This window comes from Aptenodytes forsteri, unplaced genomic scaffold (genome assembly GCF_000699145.1).
Source record: "Aptenodytes forsteri isolate BGI_AS27 unplaced genomic scaffold, ASM69914v1 Scaffold2, whole genome shotgun sequence".
Taxonomy (NCBI): Eukaryota; Metazoa; Chordata; class Aves; order Sphenisciformes; family Spheniscidae; genus Aptenodytes; species Aptenodytes forsteri.
Window position 1 is genome coordinate 792399 of NW_008795695.1, and position 19437 is coordinate 811835.

At 36.9% G+C, this 19437-nt stretch overlaps 1 protein-coding gene across 1 annotated transcript; it reads right to left on the minus strand.

Moving 5' to 3' along the window:
* Window positions 1–366: 366 nt before the first annotated feature.
* Window positions 367–19384, minus strand: CUNH21orf91 (chromosome unknown C21orf91 homolog). Its single transcript, XM_009282919.1, has 4 exons — window positions 19257–19384; window positions 5193–5723; window positions 1782–1844; window positions 367–1319 (listed from the first exon to the last, which is right to left on the minus strand). The coding sequence occupies exons 1-4, from the start codon at window positions 19378–19380 to the stop codon at window positions 1159–1161; spliced, it is 879 nt and encodes a 292-aa protein (XP_009281194.1). The 5' UTR covers window positions 19381–19384; the 3' UTR covers window positions 367–1158.
* Between the last annotated feature and the right edge of the window lie 53 nt (window positions 19385–19437).

Below are 19437 nucleotides of genomic sequence, written 5' to 3' on the forward strand. Positions count from 1 at the left end.
ACAAACAGTCTTTTTGGCAAAGATTAACTAAGATTTCTCAGTATGGTAGACTGATAGAAGTTTTAAAAAAGCAGAGGATGTTCTGTTTTATAATGTGTCATTACTACTTGCATTTCAAAGTGAAAACACTTTATCATAGTCCGATCCAACTTTATAAAAAACTCGTAACAAGATAATGTAGTATTACAAATTTATTTAGTTTCTTTGAAGTAATTTTTCAGCACTGAAAATTTCACACATATAAAACAACTTCAACTTCTATGCATTAAAACCAAAGTATGGATTTTTTTTTAAATTTAAAGGAAGTGCTGTGCCTTTTTTTTTTTTTAAACATCTCATGAACCAAATTCTTCAGTTCAACTTCTACATTAAAACCAAAGTATGGATTTTTTTTCAAATTTAAAGGAAGTGCTGTGCCTTTTTTTTTTTAAACATCTCATGAACCAAATTCTTCAGTTATAAAACTGATAAAAATAAGTGATGCACCACCACATTTTTTTCATTAACATGTGAAATTCATCTCTTTAAAAAACAAGATTTTTTTTTTAAATTGTATCATGGAAGATACAGACCTGAAAAAGGATAAACAATTATACACAAGGCATAAACATTACACTGAGTAGTTCAGACATTTTATAAAGAGATCTGGAAAAGTACCTAAAATAGTGATATTTTATTTAGTATAAAATTTCAATAATAAAATATTGCTCATAATAAATAAGAAAACATGAGTTTCATTAATACTGTTCTCCCCTTAAAGCTCTCTTGGATGTAACATGATCAGACCTGATCAAAACTCAAATTTTTATTTTTCCTCTGTATGAAGGAGGCAGGTTTACAGGCTTTACATCATTCTTTGTTAGAAACAATTTTATTATCAGCAAAACACAGAATTCATTTCAAGGCTCATGCATAGTTATGGGCAAAAAAAAATCCCCAAGTGTGAATTATCGTTCTTACAGTAGATTTTAATATCTAAAATATTTGCCTTTTTAGTTAAAACCAAAGTGGAATAAGACTTCTCATGGATTACGAATGCAAAGAGAAAGCTGCCCAAGTTTCCCCAAAAGCTTCTAAATATCTGTGCAGCTGTACTTAATGGTTATCAAAGCTCTTAGGGAAAGTTAGCTCTATAAGGGGATAGAAGTTGTATCCCCTTTATATGGGGACATTTGATTTCATCCCTGCTCGTCCCATCTGTAGACACGGCAGTTTGGAGTAGTTCTTCAGCAGCTGCTCAATAGCAATATTGCGGACGTTGAGCTCTGAGGCCAAAGAATCCTTTTCTTGGACTTGCTGCGTCAGCTCTTCAAACACATCTGCAAGAACATTATTAGGTTAATGCACTTGGTCCCTGTACTGTCAGAACGTTCAGAAGCAGTGCTGAACATTCCTGTGACAGAGGCACGGACATTTAAGTGGGCTCATGAACCACTTTTTCTGGTTCCAGCACAGCTTGGTGTACGCATTGTAAACTGAACAGGACCACCAGTTTATAGTTTTAGGTGACCTGAGCGAAGGTGGATCAGTTTATAACTCAAAATGAAGTTGATTCCAGTCAAAACACTTAAAGAAAATACTGTATTGAAGTGCCAGTTTGCAATGCCCAAGGAGGTTACATAATAAAAGCACCTAGAAGTTTCTTGTTTTACATGGAAACATGATATACAAGATTTCCATTCAAAACTTACCTGATAAAGCCATTGCAATTTCTTTTTTAAACAAGATCTTTATTACAAGGCAACACAAACCCGAAACAGAGAGTATTGAAAAATTCTCACCCTGGATTTGCTTGAGCAGTTTTTCATTAAGTTGCTTTAACTCTCCAGGAGTCATCATAGTCACTGTAACAATAAAATCTGTTATTACTACTACCGAAGTCACATAAGCATCCCTAAGCAGACTTCCATTTTCTCAAATTGTCATCATTTGCATGCTAATAATCAACAAATGTGTGGCAGTTAAGTGAGAGGCAACATTATTTATCAGGCATTTGTGGAAAGTTTGAAAATTCTCTCTTTTATGTTGACATAGACAAGGATTTACTCCATGGGAAAGCGCCTTCTTCCATGTCAAAAAGCTGGAAACTCAAGCCCTCAAAACAGAAGTGTCCACAATCGGAATTGCTTGTAAATTGCTTGACACCTTTAAATACTTTACCTTCTTCTGACTGCAAAACATGGTTTCCACAGTGTAAACCCTGCAAGTACGTCTGTTTAACTGTGGGCAAGTAGACAATTCTGAGGCAAGTCCTGCTATGTTTGCAAGCCTACAGGAAACGGCTTCTGGACAGAATTTTCAGCACACGGCTACCTGTTTTGGCTATCAAGTTTTGTGCTTTATGCATATAATAATGGATACAGTTTCACTGAGTAACTCGGTGACAAACCAAGAAGAAACATCCTAGTTCGATACAAATACCAACATATAAAAATAGGTTTACTTCTCACTTTCTTGTGCTGTGTTCCTAGTGATAACTAAAAGACCCTCTGTATCATTCAAAACCCCTTCTGTATCTCAGGTTGTGTACATTGATCATCCTCATAAAAAATATATATTAAACCTCAGAGAAGGGAATTGTAAAAGTATTCTGCGCTGCCCTTGATCAACAACAGCAAGCAGGGAAGCACCGGCCTGCTTCCTAGAAGTCCTTCAGCCCAGCAGTGGTGGGCACAGGTTGGTGCCATGCCTGCTGCTGAGATGCCCTGGGCAGCATGGTGAAGAGTGACAATCCTGATCACCACAAGAGGATAACAGGGCACTGAAACAAGCTTTAAGACCTTCTAATTTTTAAATTTTGTTTTTAAACAATGCTGCAGCTTAGCAAAGCCCTCACTGCATACTTAAAAACCTGCGCTGCAATCACGCAGCTTTTGTCCAGAGATTTCTCAGTGCAAGAATTTTCTATACTGTAAATTTAAAGCATAAATTCTGAAAAGGGTGGTTTTTACTTGCCCACAGGACTATTTAATTATTCTAAGCCTTCTCTTTCAACCCTTCTCACATCTTGCAGTTGTAGAATATTATCTTTCTCTTGCTATTGCCAAACCAAAGAAGTTGGCAATAGCTAAGATAGCCTACTTGTTACTCAAGACATAAGGCCATTTAAGAGAGAAAGGGATCCACCTTTCTCCTCCAACAGCCAGGTACAGTGGTGCTCCCTCCTACCTTCAGCTATCGATAGAACAGAAGATTCCTTTCTCCTATCTTACCATACTTTAACACTTTTTAAGCTCCATGAAAACCCTGATTGGATTTAAGATAGTAATTGACAGCTTTAAAAAGGAGTTCAAGAATTCCCCCCCTGCTTTCTATACTCAGTGGTAGGATGTTACTTCCCATTTTTTCATTATTTTCATCAACATTTCACCAACTGTAGCAGATAGGCAGGTTCACACATTTCGTGTGTGTGTCAGGACAGGCCTGTTTCGTATCACATAATTCTGATACAGAAGGGAAAGGGAGAAGGAACAGAACACCAAATTTAAATAAAAGATCATTCTATCTATGGCTGAGGTAAATTACTAAGAAATATTGACCAAGCTATTTAGTCACATTAACGGTATTTTTTTTTAGTAGAATGCTATGTTGTTACAGTGTAGGTACTGCAATAATGTGATACCTAATTCTGGCAGAGAAAGTCTGACTAGGTTTTTCTCCAAAATTCAAAATTTATATAATCATGGAGTCACCAAATCAATGTCTTTTAAAGCTAAATACTGTAAAAGGATTAAAACCCCCCCTTATAATACAAAGCAAAAATGCCTCAAAAGTACATTATGCAGTAATAACAGAAGGAAAAAAAAGTCTGTTATCGTGCTCAAAAGAGCTTTATGCTCCCCTGTCCCAAAAATCAGAGATCAGAGAGAGAAATTCCAAGTCACTAACTTCAGTTAGATAACCCCATAAACCAGGTCAAGCTTTCATAATTCCTCTGTTAACTGCTGTCCTGATTTATTTAATCCCAATTTATGACTCCAGAGGACAGATGGTCAAACAACACAGTATATCTGTTTCGATTTATGGCTTTAAGACTACTAATTCACTACAAATGCAATATGAAGCATCATACAGCAGTTAAATAAAATCCTTTTGTAAAGAATGTGAAATGACTGAACTTTGCAAGGACAGGTTTGTTACTTTGTTAAGAAAAGGGAGCCTAAAGAAACCGATTCCAACTTCTTACAGTACCTCTTTCTCACTCTCCTGGCATTCTGAATTCCATTATTACCTTCTTTTTCATTACCTAATTTTCCACTGAATATTTTACCAGCTTTTTTGTCTCCTTTCTCAGGTCTTTTGAAATTCAGAAACCCTCTCCAATTACTTTTCTCATCTACAGAAGTAAGAGTGGATGTACTCCAGTTTAGGGCCAGGCACTGTTCTAAACGCAGGATGGTAACTGCAGAGACCTCTAGGAACTTACTCCTAACACATTTCATGTAGGCCAATTCCAGAGACACTACAATATCCTAGATTTTTCTAAATACTTCTTTTAGTGACCTTCTTAAATAAGAGGAAAACTTATTTCCTGCTGCTTTCAGTGTCACCACAGTCATCAGAAGAATTGCTCAGGTCTGCCGCTACAGCCTTTAAGAGGACATGGTGGAATAAGGGCCTTCCCATTTTCTTATGCTCAATAAACAAAGAAAAATCATCTAGTAAAATGCACAAGGAAAGTCTGCTACTATTGAGAACGTTTAATTTTTCATGTTGTTTCACAAGTTTGCTCTGCTACCTTACCTCTAATTTCCCCTATTGCTTAGGGCAGCTCTCTGTAAAATGTAACTCAAGGCACCGCGCAAGTTCAATAAGAGAGTTGTTTTCAGGAGCTTAGTAATCTCCACAGGCAGGACTGTGCAACTGCCAGGACCAACACGTTAAAGTGACGGCAATCAACCGTAACAGTAATTTTTTTTGGCGTAAATTAGGCATGTCCTGTATCACACTGTGGTATAACTAACAGGAAAATGAAAAACACAACCAAACAAAACCCCCACACCAACCATACCCTCCACACTATTTGCTTAGCCGTGTAGGCTTTTCCTTCACAGATTTTACAGTAACTCCCAACTGTTAAAAGCTGCATTTCAGGCCGTCAATTAATGCCCTGTGGGGACATGAAGTGGTCAAGAGATATTTCCAAGAATGCCCTTGCTTGCTAGGTTGCGTGTAAATAGACATATACTTACGTTCTTCCCTGCTGTACTGAGGATGCCTTCTATGATCACTGGTGAGTGAACCACCTTCAGCTTTTTCAGCTTTCTGGGCTTGGTTGTGATTAGACCAGAAAACACTGCTGCAACAGAAGGTAGCACCTGTTTCTTGTAACACACCAAGTCTGAAATCAGTGGATTCTCTTTGTTCCAAAAGAGTTTGTGAGCAGCTCGAGATGCCTCCAGAATTCCCATCTATCCATTTTGCAGAGTATTTAGGTACTGGGGAGTCAAACTGTGGGAGCAATTTTCTATCAGTCTGTCTGAAGTTAAAAAGCTGGTGTTGGGATGTTTTTGAGCTTTCAGGATCAGAGTCTAAATCCTTGTTTTGTGCGTACTGGATGATCCAGTTAATTTTTTTGCTCAAGATATTTTTTACTTCTGCATATGGACTTTTAGAGAGCTTTGATCGCGGACAGTCCTGATTTGCTATTAAGTGGAATTTTTCAAAGCAGTCTCTATGCCCCCTTAGAGATCTTGTATGTAGAAGATCTGACTTTGGTACTCCTGTAAAGACACAATAGAAAAGAGTTCACTTACCGTATACTCAACTAATTTTTCAAAATCTTTACTCACAAGCAACCAAGAAAACAAAAATTAACTGATGCTTTCCTATTAACAGTCTAATGACTGAAGTAAACCAGGATATGAGACACTCAAATTTTTTGAAATTCCACTCAGTCTTGAGTCCTTAGCATACAAAGTGTTTTGCACACAGTAATCTCTAGTGCAGGACTTATAGATTACCTGCATGTTCCTCTTGGATGATAACACAGATGAAGTAAACTGCTAACTGCGTACATATTGTATCACACCTGTACACAAGTGTATAAGCTGTAGAAGTAAAATCATCCCAACTACATATCAGAAAGTTCTATAGAACAACACTGAAGAGCATTTTGAGAGCAGTCATTCATGCTCCCATCTTCTATGGATAACGTTATGAGCCATCTGCTCAACAAATACTGCAGTGTGCAAGCTTGTGTCATCCAAGTGGTCAAACATAATTCAGACTTCAGTCTTAGTTTATTATTTTGCATTGGTACAAGCCTGTAGCCTAGCTAGAGAAGCAAGTTCTAATACGGTCAACATTTGCCAACATTAAACTGTCCCAAAATTAATTTCATGTAAGATGGATGTTTGTTCTCCTCTTTGCTTGTCCTCCTTCAAAGACTATTCATATAGCTACAGCAGGTAACTTACCCAAACCTCAAAGTAATAGTGATTGACATGTTAAAAAGGAACACAATCTGTGAAGATCTACAGTTGGTGAGTGAACACAGATGGTATAAGAAATGACTATTTCAGAAAGTTATAGTACTCCAGTACAAAATTACTTTCTGCAACTTCAGTGGATATTTTCTTCAGATTCACCTACGCAGCAGATTCAGTATCCAAGTCCAGAATATTGAACAGTTCAACATTTATCTCAACACCCAGTATACTACTTGAGAAGTTCCCAATATAATGAAAACAATTCTGTCAAACAAGTTCCTCATTGCAAATAACAAATAATATACCTGTGAACCACTGGCCGAAAGTGCTCAATGCTTACTAAAGCCAGAATATTTAAATCAACATTTGATAATGTAATTTGATCTTTGAAACACAACATGAACCAAGCTGCAGCCATTTTACCTTTTAGCACAGAAGGAAGTAGATAAAAGTGATTAAAATAAAAGAAAAACCATGAAATGCAACAGGTAACAGAATTTGTAAACAGAGACTTCAATGAGCAATTAGCAGAAAGCTACATTACAACAATTCTCAGTTATATCTGGCTTACCCTCTTAAATTCTTGTGGTAGACTTTTAAGCCCCCCACCCCAAATGATTAACAAGGGATAAGCTGTTTTTAAGTGATTAAATTCTGCAAAATCCCAAACTACTCTCAAAACTAACCTACAAAGATAAAATTCTTAACATGAAACTACTGGCAATTAGCAGAAAGCTACATTACAACAATTCTCAGTTATATCTGGCTTACCCTCTTAAATTCTTGTGGTAGACTTTTAAGCCCCCCACCCCAAATGATTAACAAGGGATAAGCTGTTTTTAAGTGATTAAATTCTGCAAAATCCCAAACTACTCTCAAAACTAACCTACAAAGATAAAATTCTTAACATGAAACTACTGAAAACAAATCCAAGTACTTAATTTTGGTTATCTCACTTGCTGGTAACTGGTGTTTCAAGTTGGAGAGTTCAAACATTGAGAGTAGCCATTATAAATTTTTGATTTTCCACTCTTTGGGCAGTGTTGAAAATGAAGAGCATTACTGTTCTGGTCATGTTTGTAAGAGCATACACAAAATTTATGTGGCAAAATGACAAAAAGTGGTAAATGAAAGAGGACAGCGGTGGAATTTATTTTGTTCTTAGCAGCAGGGGAGAAAGGTAAGGTCATGAGAACAGACACTCCTTCTGTACATGAACTAAGCATTAGAACAAACAAAAAACACATCCTAACCAGAGGCACCTTTTAAGAAGGAAGTTCCTGAGCAAAGTACAAAGACAGATGTTGTCTTCATGGGTACAGAGTCAAGATTCTCACTCTACACCTCAAAATAGCTTTCAACCTCTTTCAGCAAATAGACATTCACTAACTTTTGTTAAGCTCTACATGATCTATGGCCCACCTGCAAGGCTATTTTCCCTATCTCTACAGAGACTTTAAAAAAAACAAAATAAACATTTCTAGTGAAAACAAGGAAAGACAAGTAATTTGTTTTCATGACTTATCAGTACAGTTTAAATATAGCAAGTCTGCTTAACTCAAGTAGCATTATGGAAACCCTTAAATCTTTAAGCCATCAAGGAAAAGCAAACACCGTCAATTGAAGTTACAAGGCATATATTCAAAACATCGCAAACCCTACAAAACCAGACTGATTTGTTCAATGTTATTTGCTTTACCGAAGTGATTCTTCAACATGCTACGCTGCTGATGCTCACAGTGCTTTCTTTTACCTACAGAAAAGGTCATCAGATGGGCTGAAAAGCAAGTTTTATACAATTTTCTATATAATAATGCTCAGGAACCCAGTGAACAATTTGACCGTAAGATGAATGAATGAAGCCAATGTCTTCTGATCACATGACAGAGTAATCCTGTCTACAGCAAATACTTGAAGGTTTGGTGAAGAAGAGGGAAGATAACTGCAGAAAGCACAGTTAGTAAGTCTGGAGCAAATGCAGTTTTTCTCAAACTGTTTCTAGTTCATGGCTGCTAATAGGCCCTAACATCTGTTTTGCTCTCAGGATATCACCCTTCTCCCAACTCAAAAATCAAACATACCTGCCAAGTTCTTACTTCTCCTTATTGTCCCTTGCATCCCCTCCTTCCCCCAAAACTAGGGAAAGAACTACTGCACTCTTTCAATTAAAAAGAGAAAAACTGAATCTTGCAAGTTTAAGGAAATATTTCCAGATCTGGTTCTAGAAGCATGGCCTCTCACAGTTAGGTCCTCTGCCTGGCACATCTGAAGAAGCAGGTCAGACTGTACTTCCTCACATACACACGCTATCACTTCTGGGGCAATCATAAAACACACCTGCACAACAAATGATAGAATACTGTAGTCTCACTTAAAAAAATCCTTTGAGGCTGCTTCATTATTTCCACGAGAACAACATGTTACTTGTCCAATAGGACAAGGGTGTGAGACCACACAAAATAAACAACACACAATTTCATTTATACAAAAAAAGAAAAAGTGCAGCATGACTTTATGAAGCCCCATCTAATTTTTACGTCTAAGCCATAAGCTCAAGGTTACTCAAGTCTTTCCTTCTGACAAATTTATCTTTTGAAAAAGTTCTGAACATTGTTAACTTCCTCACTCCAGAGGCATGTTGCTCAAGAAATCTATTTTATCAGAACTCAGTAATATTGGGTATGTCTGAAATTAGCAACTATTACAGAAGAAAAAATGTTACTTCAAAAGTCTAAGTTTTGCTATTTATATGCCACACATTAGCCATAATGTCACTATTTCTGAACATAGAGCAAGTTATTACAAAACACTTCCAGTACACAATAATACCCCTCCGCCCCATGACCAGAATTTATAGCCTTCTCCCAAAAAAACAAACACCAAACCGGTTTTGTACAGAATTGCTTGTACAGAATTGCTAACAGACTTGCTTCAGCTTTCACATAACTGGTTTCGATTTCTACTGTAACAAACACGTGCAAAAACAAAAACAAAAAATCCCAAAACAACCCTCAATCTTTCTTTTGTACTAAGGTGACAATTAGTCCTTTCCTATACAGAGGACGTGAGTAACATCAGCCACTAACCTTCTGGAACTGCATCCCAAGAGCTGAGCATTCACAGCAGCTGCTGTGCCAGCACAAACTAGTAATGACGTACCAGAATTACAGCCAGTAAGAGTGCATTTCTTTGACACAAATCCTTCTGTTGTGAGCAATGCCATCAGCTTTATGAGGCGGAAAAGGTGCCTATTTCTTTTTGGTAAGACTTAATACTCCACTCAGATGATGTCATATTTTTCCCTTCATCACAACTGCAGAAAAATCTACCAGCTGGTAAACTGGCATGGATCAAACAAATGATATATAAAGATGATTCAGTTTTAGAAGACACATTACTTTATTCAACACTATACAGAGACAAATAAAAACAAGGTAAGACTTCCATACATTACAAAAAGTAATATAGTAATTTTGCTAAACAGCTATTGTCAGTTCTGGGGATTTTCACAGGGTTTCAGTTCTGTCTCAATGTTCCTGTTTGCTAATACCCAGCTCAACCTTTTTATTTTTTGGCTGGTTCCTCGAGTCAGCAATCATACAACCATCAACATTTTTTTTTCTCCACATTTGTAGGTATGCGTACATACCTACATACCCTTGTCTTACTTTCCAAGAATACAATTGCAGACTATGTCCAAGTATGTCCTACCCTTCATACTTATTTTTTCAGAGAAGGAAAAAGAACCTCAAAAAGCAGCAAAAAGCCATAACCATGCAGAGCAGGAAAGTTTTATCTGCGGGGAAAAGAAATCCACCAAAATTCAATAACATCTAGAAGACCATATCTAACTAACTTAAGACAGCAGATGCTATTAGGAAACAAGCTCACACCAGAGATCATTCCTCAAGTGAACAAAATTCACAGGATGATGCCAAATCTCAAGACCAATCATGAAAGAATGTAAGTGTTTACCATCCATTATTTGCTTCTGATTCTGGTAACTCATGTGTCCTAGATGAAATATGAATGGTATCACTTTACTCGGCAGTATCTTTGTATGTTGAGCACTTCTAAGAACAGGGCTGCTTTTTTAAGAGACTAGTATTTATGCAAAAATAATTTTGAATATTTCAATTTGTAAGCTATGCAATGCAGAAACTCTTCCTCTGTACTGGTACAGTTATCAACATAATGAGTCGTAATCCACTCCTGCAAAATAATTTTGTAAATGAATGACTAGCAATCAGGCAATTTATAAAGCAGTACACATTTTTGTAACTTCTAGTTATTCAAAAGTGCAAAGTAGCAGAGAACAGGGAGAGTATTTACCATATAACTAGGTGTGTAATCACATCTCAATAGATTCCACCCCATTTTAAAGCATTTGTACTTGAAAGTAAATCTGTTTCCACCATATTAAAGTTCTGGGGGTTTTTTTGAAGGGAAAAAGTCTACAAAGGCTTTATTTCTGCCTTTGCAACTGATTCTTCGAGAACTACGTATAACTCTTCTTCATGATAAAGATACAGAACTAAGTTGAAATGTTTGCTCACGTTTATATACAAAGATGGCTAAAATAGTTATCTTATTTGGAGATTATAATAATAATGAACAAGTTCAATTCAAAAGGAATGCTCTTGAATACCAAGACTACTTCGTATCCCTTCAAAAAATGTTTTCATTAAATAAAATATCAGTGATCATTAGCCTGCTTGTTTATCCTCCACAGTGGGTTTTTTCAATTGTTTGTTATTCTTTTTTTAAAAACCTTCTTATTTGGTCTTTCAGCTCCATCAGTTGAAAATAATGTTAAAGAAAGCCTGCATTCCTTTCTCAGCGATTTATAATGCAATGTTGGAAACTAATTGTTTTTGCAAGGGTGAGTAACCATAGCTTGAGCAGCTGAAGAGGAAAAAAAAGCCAGAATTTAAGAGGGAATGAACTAAAATTAACAAGAATACTTCTAGACACATGAATAGTCAATTATAAGTTTGTACTACAACATTCATTAATTAAAGCCATATTAAAGTCCCTTTAAAAAATTTACAAATACTTATGGGTAAGATTTATCCCTGACCATAGAGAAAGAAAAAGCAAAGCTGCCTTCTCAGTATAATGCTAGCGTCCACCATATAGCTTCCATAAAAGTATGAAGTACATGTGGTTAAGGACAGTCAAAGGAGAGTGAATGCACTTCACAGTACAAATTTGCATAGTACTGGCAACATGGGTGAAATTATCTGTTTAAGTCAGAACACTTAGAAAAGGTCCACCTCTAGTTTTAGCTAGTTGTGGAGACTGCTTTCACAGCCAGAGAAGAAACACTTCTCAGGCACAATTCACCTCATCCTAAATAGTTAACTCTAGAAAGATTTGTGATAGGCACCCATGCTTTTTCCTTTAATCCTATAAGTAAGCAAGAACCCTTGTGAAAAGCACCAGTCTGTGGCCGCCTACTTTAAGAACCCTGGCCTCCACTACATATTCCAGCTGCTGCTCCCCTCAGCTGTCTATCTTGCACACATACAGTACCGCTCTTGAAACAGGGATGTTTAGCCAGCTCATGAAACAGCTCCTGAACTGCTGGTGTCCACTTGGAACACTAAGATCAGACGAACTCAAGTTTGGTTTACCTAGTGTACCGGGCTAAGACCTGCAGCAGATAGGGACATGCTTCACAAGACATTAAATGTTCATGTTCATCTATTTTAAGCCACTGCTGCATACTAGTCTGCTTATTAAGAGTGCTGAAAGAGGGGGGGTTCTTATAATAGAAAAGCAGATCTCAAGACCTGTTCAAAATGCATTAAATAAAACCAGCCCACAGTGACCTAAGACAGCAAGTCATCTACACATCTAAATGACAAGGGGTGGGGAAAACTGATATTCTTCAGTTGTGCAATTCGGCCAACACTGAAAAATGGGATCAATTCAGCCAACACTGAAAAATGGGATCATTAGAGACATGTATCTCCAATACATCTGCCTGACAAGACTTAAAGCCAACTGCTATTTTTAAGTGTATGTACGCAATTTCATTTGAGAGTTAAATCTTATGATTTATTAGATTGGCTAGAAGGAAAATGCCAGTGCCGTTCATTAACTTCCAAAACCAGACACATGGTGAAGACTAGATATTATCTTGTTCATTAATTTAAGTTCTCTCCTCACTTTCACATGATAAAGCCAGTGCATTCCATACACCAGGTATGCACACAAATTATCTCCCACTGCATTTCTGTTAGCTCATTTGTATTTTAGCATACAGCAAAGACATCCTATATAAGACAGAACAGAGATCCAATTGACCCTTTAAACACATTTTCAAAATTAATGTTCCCTATAAACTACTTTACTGTCTAAGAAGAGAGTTTACTACTGTATTAGACGAGCCAATACATTCTGATGAAAACTTTACTACAAGAACTACCATGTTAAAGGCGGCTCACACTTTGTAAGAAAAATCAGTTAAACTGACCTAGAAGAGGGTGGAAGCCATGAGACAATATTTCTGCATTCTGGATGATGCCAGGTAAGTAACGTAACTGCTCAATTTACTTGTTTTCATGTACAAACCTCCAAAATTTACACATAGAGAATTCAAAAAATGTACTTTTAGAACTAGCCACACAGCTCTACTATTACTCAGCAGTACTTACATGGCACTTCGAAGATTAAGAATAGTATCTCCAACTATGTTTGGACTCGAATTCATAGTCAAGTGGTTTACTGGAAATTGCAGCTAGTTCCACAAGTCCATTCGAGTTTGCAGAAATGAGTCATACCCCTGGACTGCAAATGCTACCTTGAAACAAGTTCTCATTTGCCCAGCCTAAAGGGCAATGATGAAACTTTTTAGCTTTTGTTGCCAGAATAATATATCATATTGGTTATTTCATTAACATTAAAAAAATAAGGATGTGTAATATTTTGGAACAGAATGAAATTAAAACAGCAGTTTCCAATCCTTTCAGCTACATCTTACAACCCATTTTATTTCAGTAAGATACTCTTCTGTAGGGTGTAAGAAAGAAAAGTGAAATTTGAGTGCTTACAGCTTTTAAAAAAAAAAAGTGGTTTAGTTGTTAAGATGAACACAAAGAACAAAGAATGAGGATACTACACAAGATTTTATAGACCTTAACAGGAAAAAAGTTATGCAACAAGACAGATTTGTTTATAGCATCTTTGTCTCAACCTGGAGGCTGGGATGCACCAACCTGATGCTGACACTGCCTCAAATGCTATGAGTCTATCAGCACTTTAAAGGACCATGGAAATGTAACTATCTTAACATAAATCAGGGGAATAGATGCCCAGTACTTATGCTATCTCTTCTTTTATATAACAAGACCTGGGATACGGACTGTCCTTCGTTATTCAGCTGTTGTTCAACTCTAAACAGAAATGGAAGCAAGCCAGTTTGCTTGTCAGCTAGCATTCTCCAAGATGTTATCGTGGTTAGCAGCATCAGATAAGCAAAAGAGTGAATAAAAATCAGCTCAAACAATCAGATTTTCCCCTTCTATTATGGTTTTGTCTCTGTTACAAACGCTTGAATTTCAGGAAACTCACAAATTTTTAAATAATTCTGCATTAAGACATACCAGCATAAAACCAGGTTAAGATAGATACATTATCTGACAAATAATGTAAAGCTAAACCATCATTATTAGACTTTCATCTTCGAAACCTTCAGAGGCAAATCCAATGTTTGAACAAATACATTCAAGTATTAAGTTCCTGAAGCTGGGATTTCCACAGGCATTGTCCAGAGGATCACAAAGCATGCGTTAACAAGGACACATCTGCACTGCACAATGCATTTCCATGTGAAGATAGCTAAACAACTCTAAGCAGCACCACAAGCAGCACAACTGCTTAGCACTCTAGTTGCCGCTGTGTGCTCTGTGAAACACAGGCTAGACGGTTACAGCCTCCTAATAGGAGAATTAGAGCACAGTCAGGTATCTCCCCACAGCACCGCATTCTCACATGGAAACCCTACAACTGGAGTTTCAAAGCAGATTGTAGGGACACCATATTCAGGCAGAGGGGTTTGTTTTGTTGATATATACACATACAGACAGCTTTTATACATACACACATATATTTTTGTGTGTTCATGTATTTTCCCCCCACCCTCCAGTTATAACTGCAAATCTGCTGTTAGTATTATATATTTGCTACCAGAGTTCAGTTAATAATTTTCCCGTATTAGAATGAAATTAAAAGAGAAGAAATTTGTCTCAAACTAACACACAACACATGATTGTCTGGCTTCTGTAATCCAGTTACATATGAATTTAAAACATTTCCTGTTTCAATCCACAGATTACTACTGTGACACCTACTCAGAAAAACAAAACAGTACACAACAGTCTCTGCTGATGTTCACTTTGCCTGCACAAGGCAAACAAAAGCCAACATCAAACTCCAGCAGACTCACACCACCAGGATATTCTAAACCCCATCCAGAACTTTAAAACCACTGTACAGAATCAGCTTCGTTTCTCAAAATGTTTAGTATTTCATATGTAAATACTTTGCATATTTTAAAGTTTAAGAATCGCATTAATATTCTGCTGTGCTAAATCACTCAAAAATGATCCTTCAGACACAAAAGCTCGTTTTGCAATAAAAGTATTTATCTGCAGCTTAGTCCACTCAGCTTCCCTGAGCATGAATCCTCAAACTAAGTGAGCTGAAGAGCAAGTGCAACAGGAACAAAAATACTGTCCTTTCAAGACACACCACCTCTCCCCCCCGCCACCGTTTAGACTGAAGATTAGCACTACTAAACTCTCCTAAGAATGTTACTCTTTCCCTGTTCAAGAAAGGTTGATGACATGTAATAGGAGAAAGTTTAAACCTGCATCTTGGCTTTCTGTTTCTTCTGTATGCCCATTTTCCCTTTTCTCCTCCCTTTGCTACCACTCTTTCAGTCAACTTCAGAGAAACAGACCTATAACCTATACACAACATCACTCCTCAATAAGCTCTGGGACAGACACCACAGCTGAACTCCAAACTGCACTCAAACCAGTGGTTTCTCCGAATTAACTGAACTTAGTAAGAAGCATAATCACATTTTAGGCTAAGCTATAATTTTATTTCATTAAAAGACTAAAAATCTAGTATTAAAAACAATTATGATGGAGACCTGATTTCTGATAAAAAACATAAAGGTTTTATGACACAGTAACTAACTTCCTCATTCAGAAACTCAGCAGTTATTTAATTAAGGCAGACCATAGATTAAGCTTTCTGTATAGCAGTCTTCTCTGTAAAGGACTATAAGCATAACTTGATTTGTTTTTTAATTATGTATCATTATTGAGCTATTGTCCAAACATAATAAAGGCTACAAAAAACCACCCCAATGTCAGGAAAGTAAAGGCTGAGACACATCACAACACTGATCCAGGAAGAAGTCTGTTGAGTCATTACAGATGGGGATGGTCTCTGATTTGCTCATTTCTAATTACTCATCTTACTTAATCAAGACAATCAACAACGTTACCATCTACACAAGTAACCTTGTACAGCCGTTGAACTCACAGATGTCAGAAGACACAAAGATTCACCTATACTAAACTATAATGTAATTAAGTGCAGCTAAGTAAATTATATTCCTGTAGTGTTTTGTTTATGTACATTTGAGAAAGTCTGTTTCAGAGGGGGTGCAGGTGGTTAAGCCTTGGGCTAGATCAGTTTCAAGTGCATGGATTTATCATAGACAGCTTTAAGCAATCAGATGCTGGCACAAGGGAAACAAAACTGTTCTCTTGAGTTTTGCTAAAGCACTAGAATATGACACCCTTTTAAAAAAGGAAATTGGGAAATCTACTTCCAGAATTTCATACATAGAATCACAGAACCATTTATGTTGGAAAAGACCTTTAAGATTGAGTCCAACCGTAAACCTAACACTGCCAAGTCCACCATATGCCCTTGCACATGCATCCGCAATGCTCCCTTCTACCCTGACCCACCTCCCAGCGAGGACTGGATGGTCAGGAAAGATGGAAGAGGCGGTACACATTCCCCTTAAGTCAGGCAGCACTTAACACATGGAAGTTAACAGGGTTCTGCAAACAGTGGGAGTACTTAACCATCCTGCAAGATGCTGAGCTGTGACTAATAGCCTGCCTGTTCTTGAGCAGCAGCTATTTCCTACTTCACTAAGGGAGAAGTTACACATGCACATCAACGCTAAAAATGAGCAAGCCTTAAGCACTGTCCTAGCTGTTACATGAGTATCTTTTTAGAATAGCCTATTTCACTTCCTGAATTACTTAAAAATATATGTACATGTTTTAATGGCTTGGATTTTTAAATACGATGTTAAATAAAAAGGCAAACTATTAGTGAGAATGACACTTATTTGTAAGTGTGGGATAGCACATCTACAAAGTTGATACAACTTACAGTTGACTCCGTTCAACAAGTAGCTATGTTATAATGCATCTGAACTTAATTAAAATACAAGCAGAAGGTTAGTACGAAAACATCCAGTGTAACATTCTGAGTTAGTGAATTACCCATTTCTTTCCCTACCCAGGGCTGCCAACAGATTGTTATTTTAGATGTATATAAATCATAGTCTTTGTCACAGGAAAATACAGGAAGAGTGCGACCATGGATATGGTAAAAGGCGGCTCACATAATGGTTCGGCTAAAAAGTCTTATAATGATTCTTTACAAAGTCACTTACACAACCTCTGCCGCCCTTAAGCCTTCTCTCCCTATAAAAGCAGTAACAGTACATCTTTTCAAAGTGGTACACAGAAGACAGAATATCAGACATTGAGGTATTTTGATGCTATAATGACCAAAGATTAATACTTTTCTTTTACTATGCAAAATAAAAGATTAAGAATATAATGGTTCATGTAATTTCAGGTGAGCTTTCATCAGTATTCTGTTCAAGTAGTCTTCTTTTAAAATTAACCGAAAATTTAGAAGATTATGCAAAGTGGTCTGCTGCACAGATTAAGTCTTTACTGTTATCAAGTCTACTTAGAGTTCCAGAAAAAAAAGCTGTTCCATCTAAAATGCATGAAAATTTTGTAAAGTAGTATCCATAACAAGTAACTTTGACAAATCCTCAGCTTATCTTAAACAACGGAGCATAGAAACCATCCAGCAATTTTTTTAATGCATCCTGTTTGTTTTGTTTCAACACTTCCAAAACAAAACTAGTTTCTGAATGTAATCAAAGTACTTAATTCTCATTACGGCAATATGTTTTTTTTCTCATTTTAAAGCCTAGAGAGAGAAACATCTTAACTCCATATTGAGAACCATAAGTCTATCATTTTAAAGCAGTAAGAAAACTCAAGCAGACTGACAGGTTGTCTTAGGTTAGATAGTTGTGCTGAGTTTTATCAAAAAGTACCAATACACAAGCATGTCTTTTCTAAACAAAAGCGTAAAGCATGCAAATTACTACTGAAGTATGAAAATATTGTTCAGATTAAAATATACTGCCTCTAGGAGCAAGAAAGACCTTAAAGGCATCACTTTTTTTTTTTAAAAATCAAAACACAGTACTGAGTCAGTATTTAAAAGTGATTCCAACTTGCTAATGCATTTTTCAGACTTCTGTAAGGCAAGAACAAAATTTTATTATCTATACAGGCATTAAAAGTCAGATGCATAATAGAAAGTGTATAGAATACATATCCTTACAGCCCCCTACATTCCAGTCAGTTTTATGCTTCTAGGGTTCAGAATAAGCAACTAGATCACTGGGTACAGTGCTCATATCTCATAGCACATTACCCTTCGAAAGACTTGATCTTAAGACCTTTAGTGTACTCTCATATGTATCAGAGACACAACAAACCCTGTTGTCATCAAGAAATGGGACTATTCACGTAACAGCATTAAGATCTTCATATTCAATTGCCCCATACCAATATAGATTACTCTAGGTCGTCACATGCATGTACAATTAGCAAATACCACTTTATATAACCGGAACAAATTACTTTGTTGCCCCAAAAATCAAGCAGCAATATTTATACTTTCAAAAAAATCCTTATTTGACTTTCACAAAATCCTTATGACTTAAAAAAGGGACGTTAACTAGTCTACTGCTCATTCATGCCCAACTCTTGATTCATACATGAAGAGCAACAAGATGAGGAAATTCTTCAGCAAAACAAGGTTTGAAATTCCAAAAATACCATTTTGGAGGCCAGAGACGATGCTTACAAGATTAGTCTTTTAAAAGATGGACAAAATTCCTACTTTATAGTTTGCAAACTTTAAGAAGCTTTGACAATGAACCCAGTTTTATCATATTACATGTATTTTCACCTTATGAAAGCAAAAATAACTCTCTGATTATTTCTAGTGAAAGTAAAACATTCATCTGCTTCCAAAAAAAACTATTATGCTTTAAGACTTGCAATTTAAGTAAGTTTTATACACAGACCCCTCTAACTATTGAAGAAAAACCCTGAATAAAGGCAGAACAAAAGCTTCCGATCTGAATTAACACCAGAGGTCTAATACCAGAAGGTGAAATTAACACCAGGGCATTTCAGGAGCTCTTGAAGGCAGGTGTGTGTGTGTACACCTTTACATCTGGAGGAGCAGGCGCTAGCGCACCTAGGGCACCCACCTTTACTGGAAATGAGCTATTTAGGAACCTAATAAAGTAGTTTGGCCAGCAAGAAAACTTTCAAAATACACACGTTTTCAAACCTAAGCCTTTATGAAAACTTTCAGATAAACTCAACCTGCCTTCAGCTCCAAGCTAAGCTGTCTACGAATGAAGTTCGCACAAGATGACTCGTACGAAAACGTTACCTTCGATGTTCAGCTCAAAACAAACGTGGCAGAACGACAGCGTTTCCTTCTCGGTCCCCAGCTTGCAGATGCTGCAGACGTTGTCATCGTCCAGGTCGATGCTCACAAACTGCTCCTCGTTCATCGTGCCCTTGGGGGGGGAGCGGAGGGGGCGACAAGGGACGGGACCGTTATTTCAACC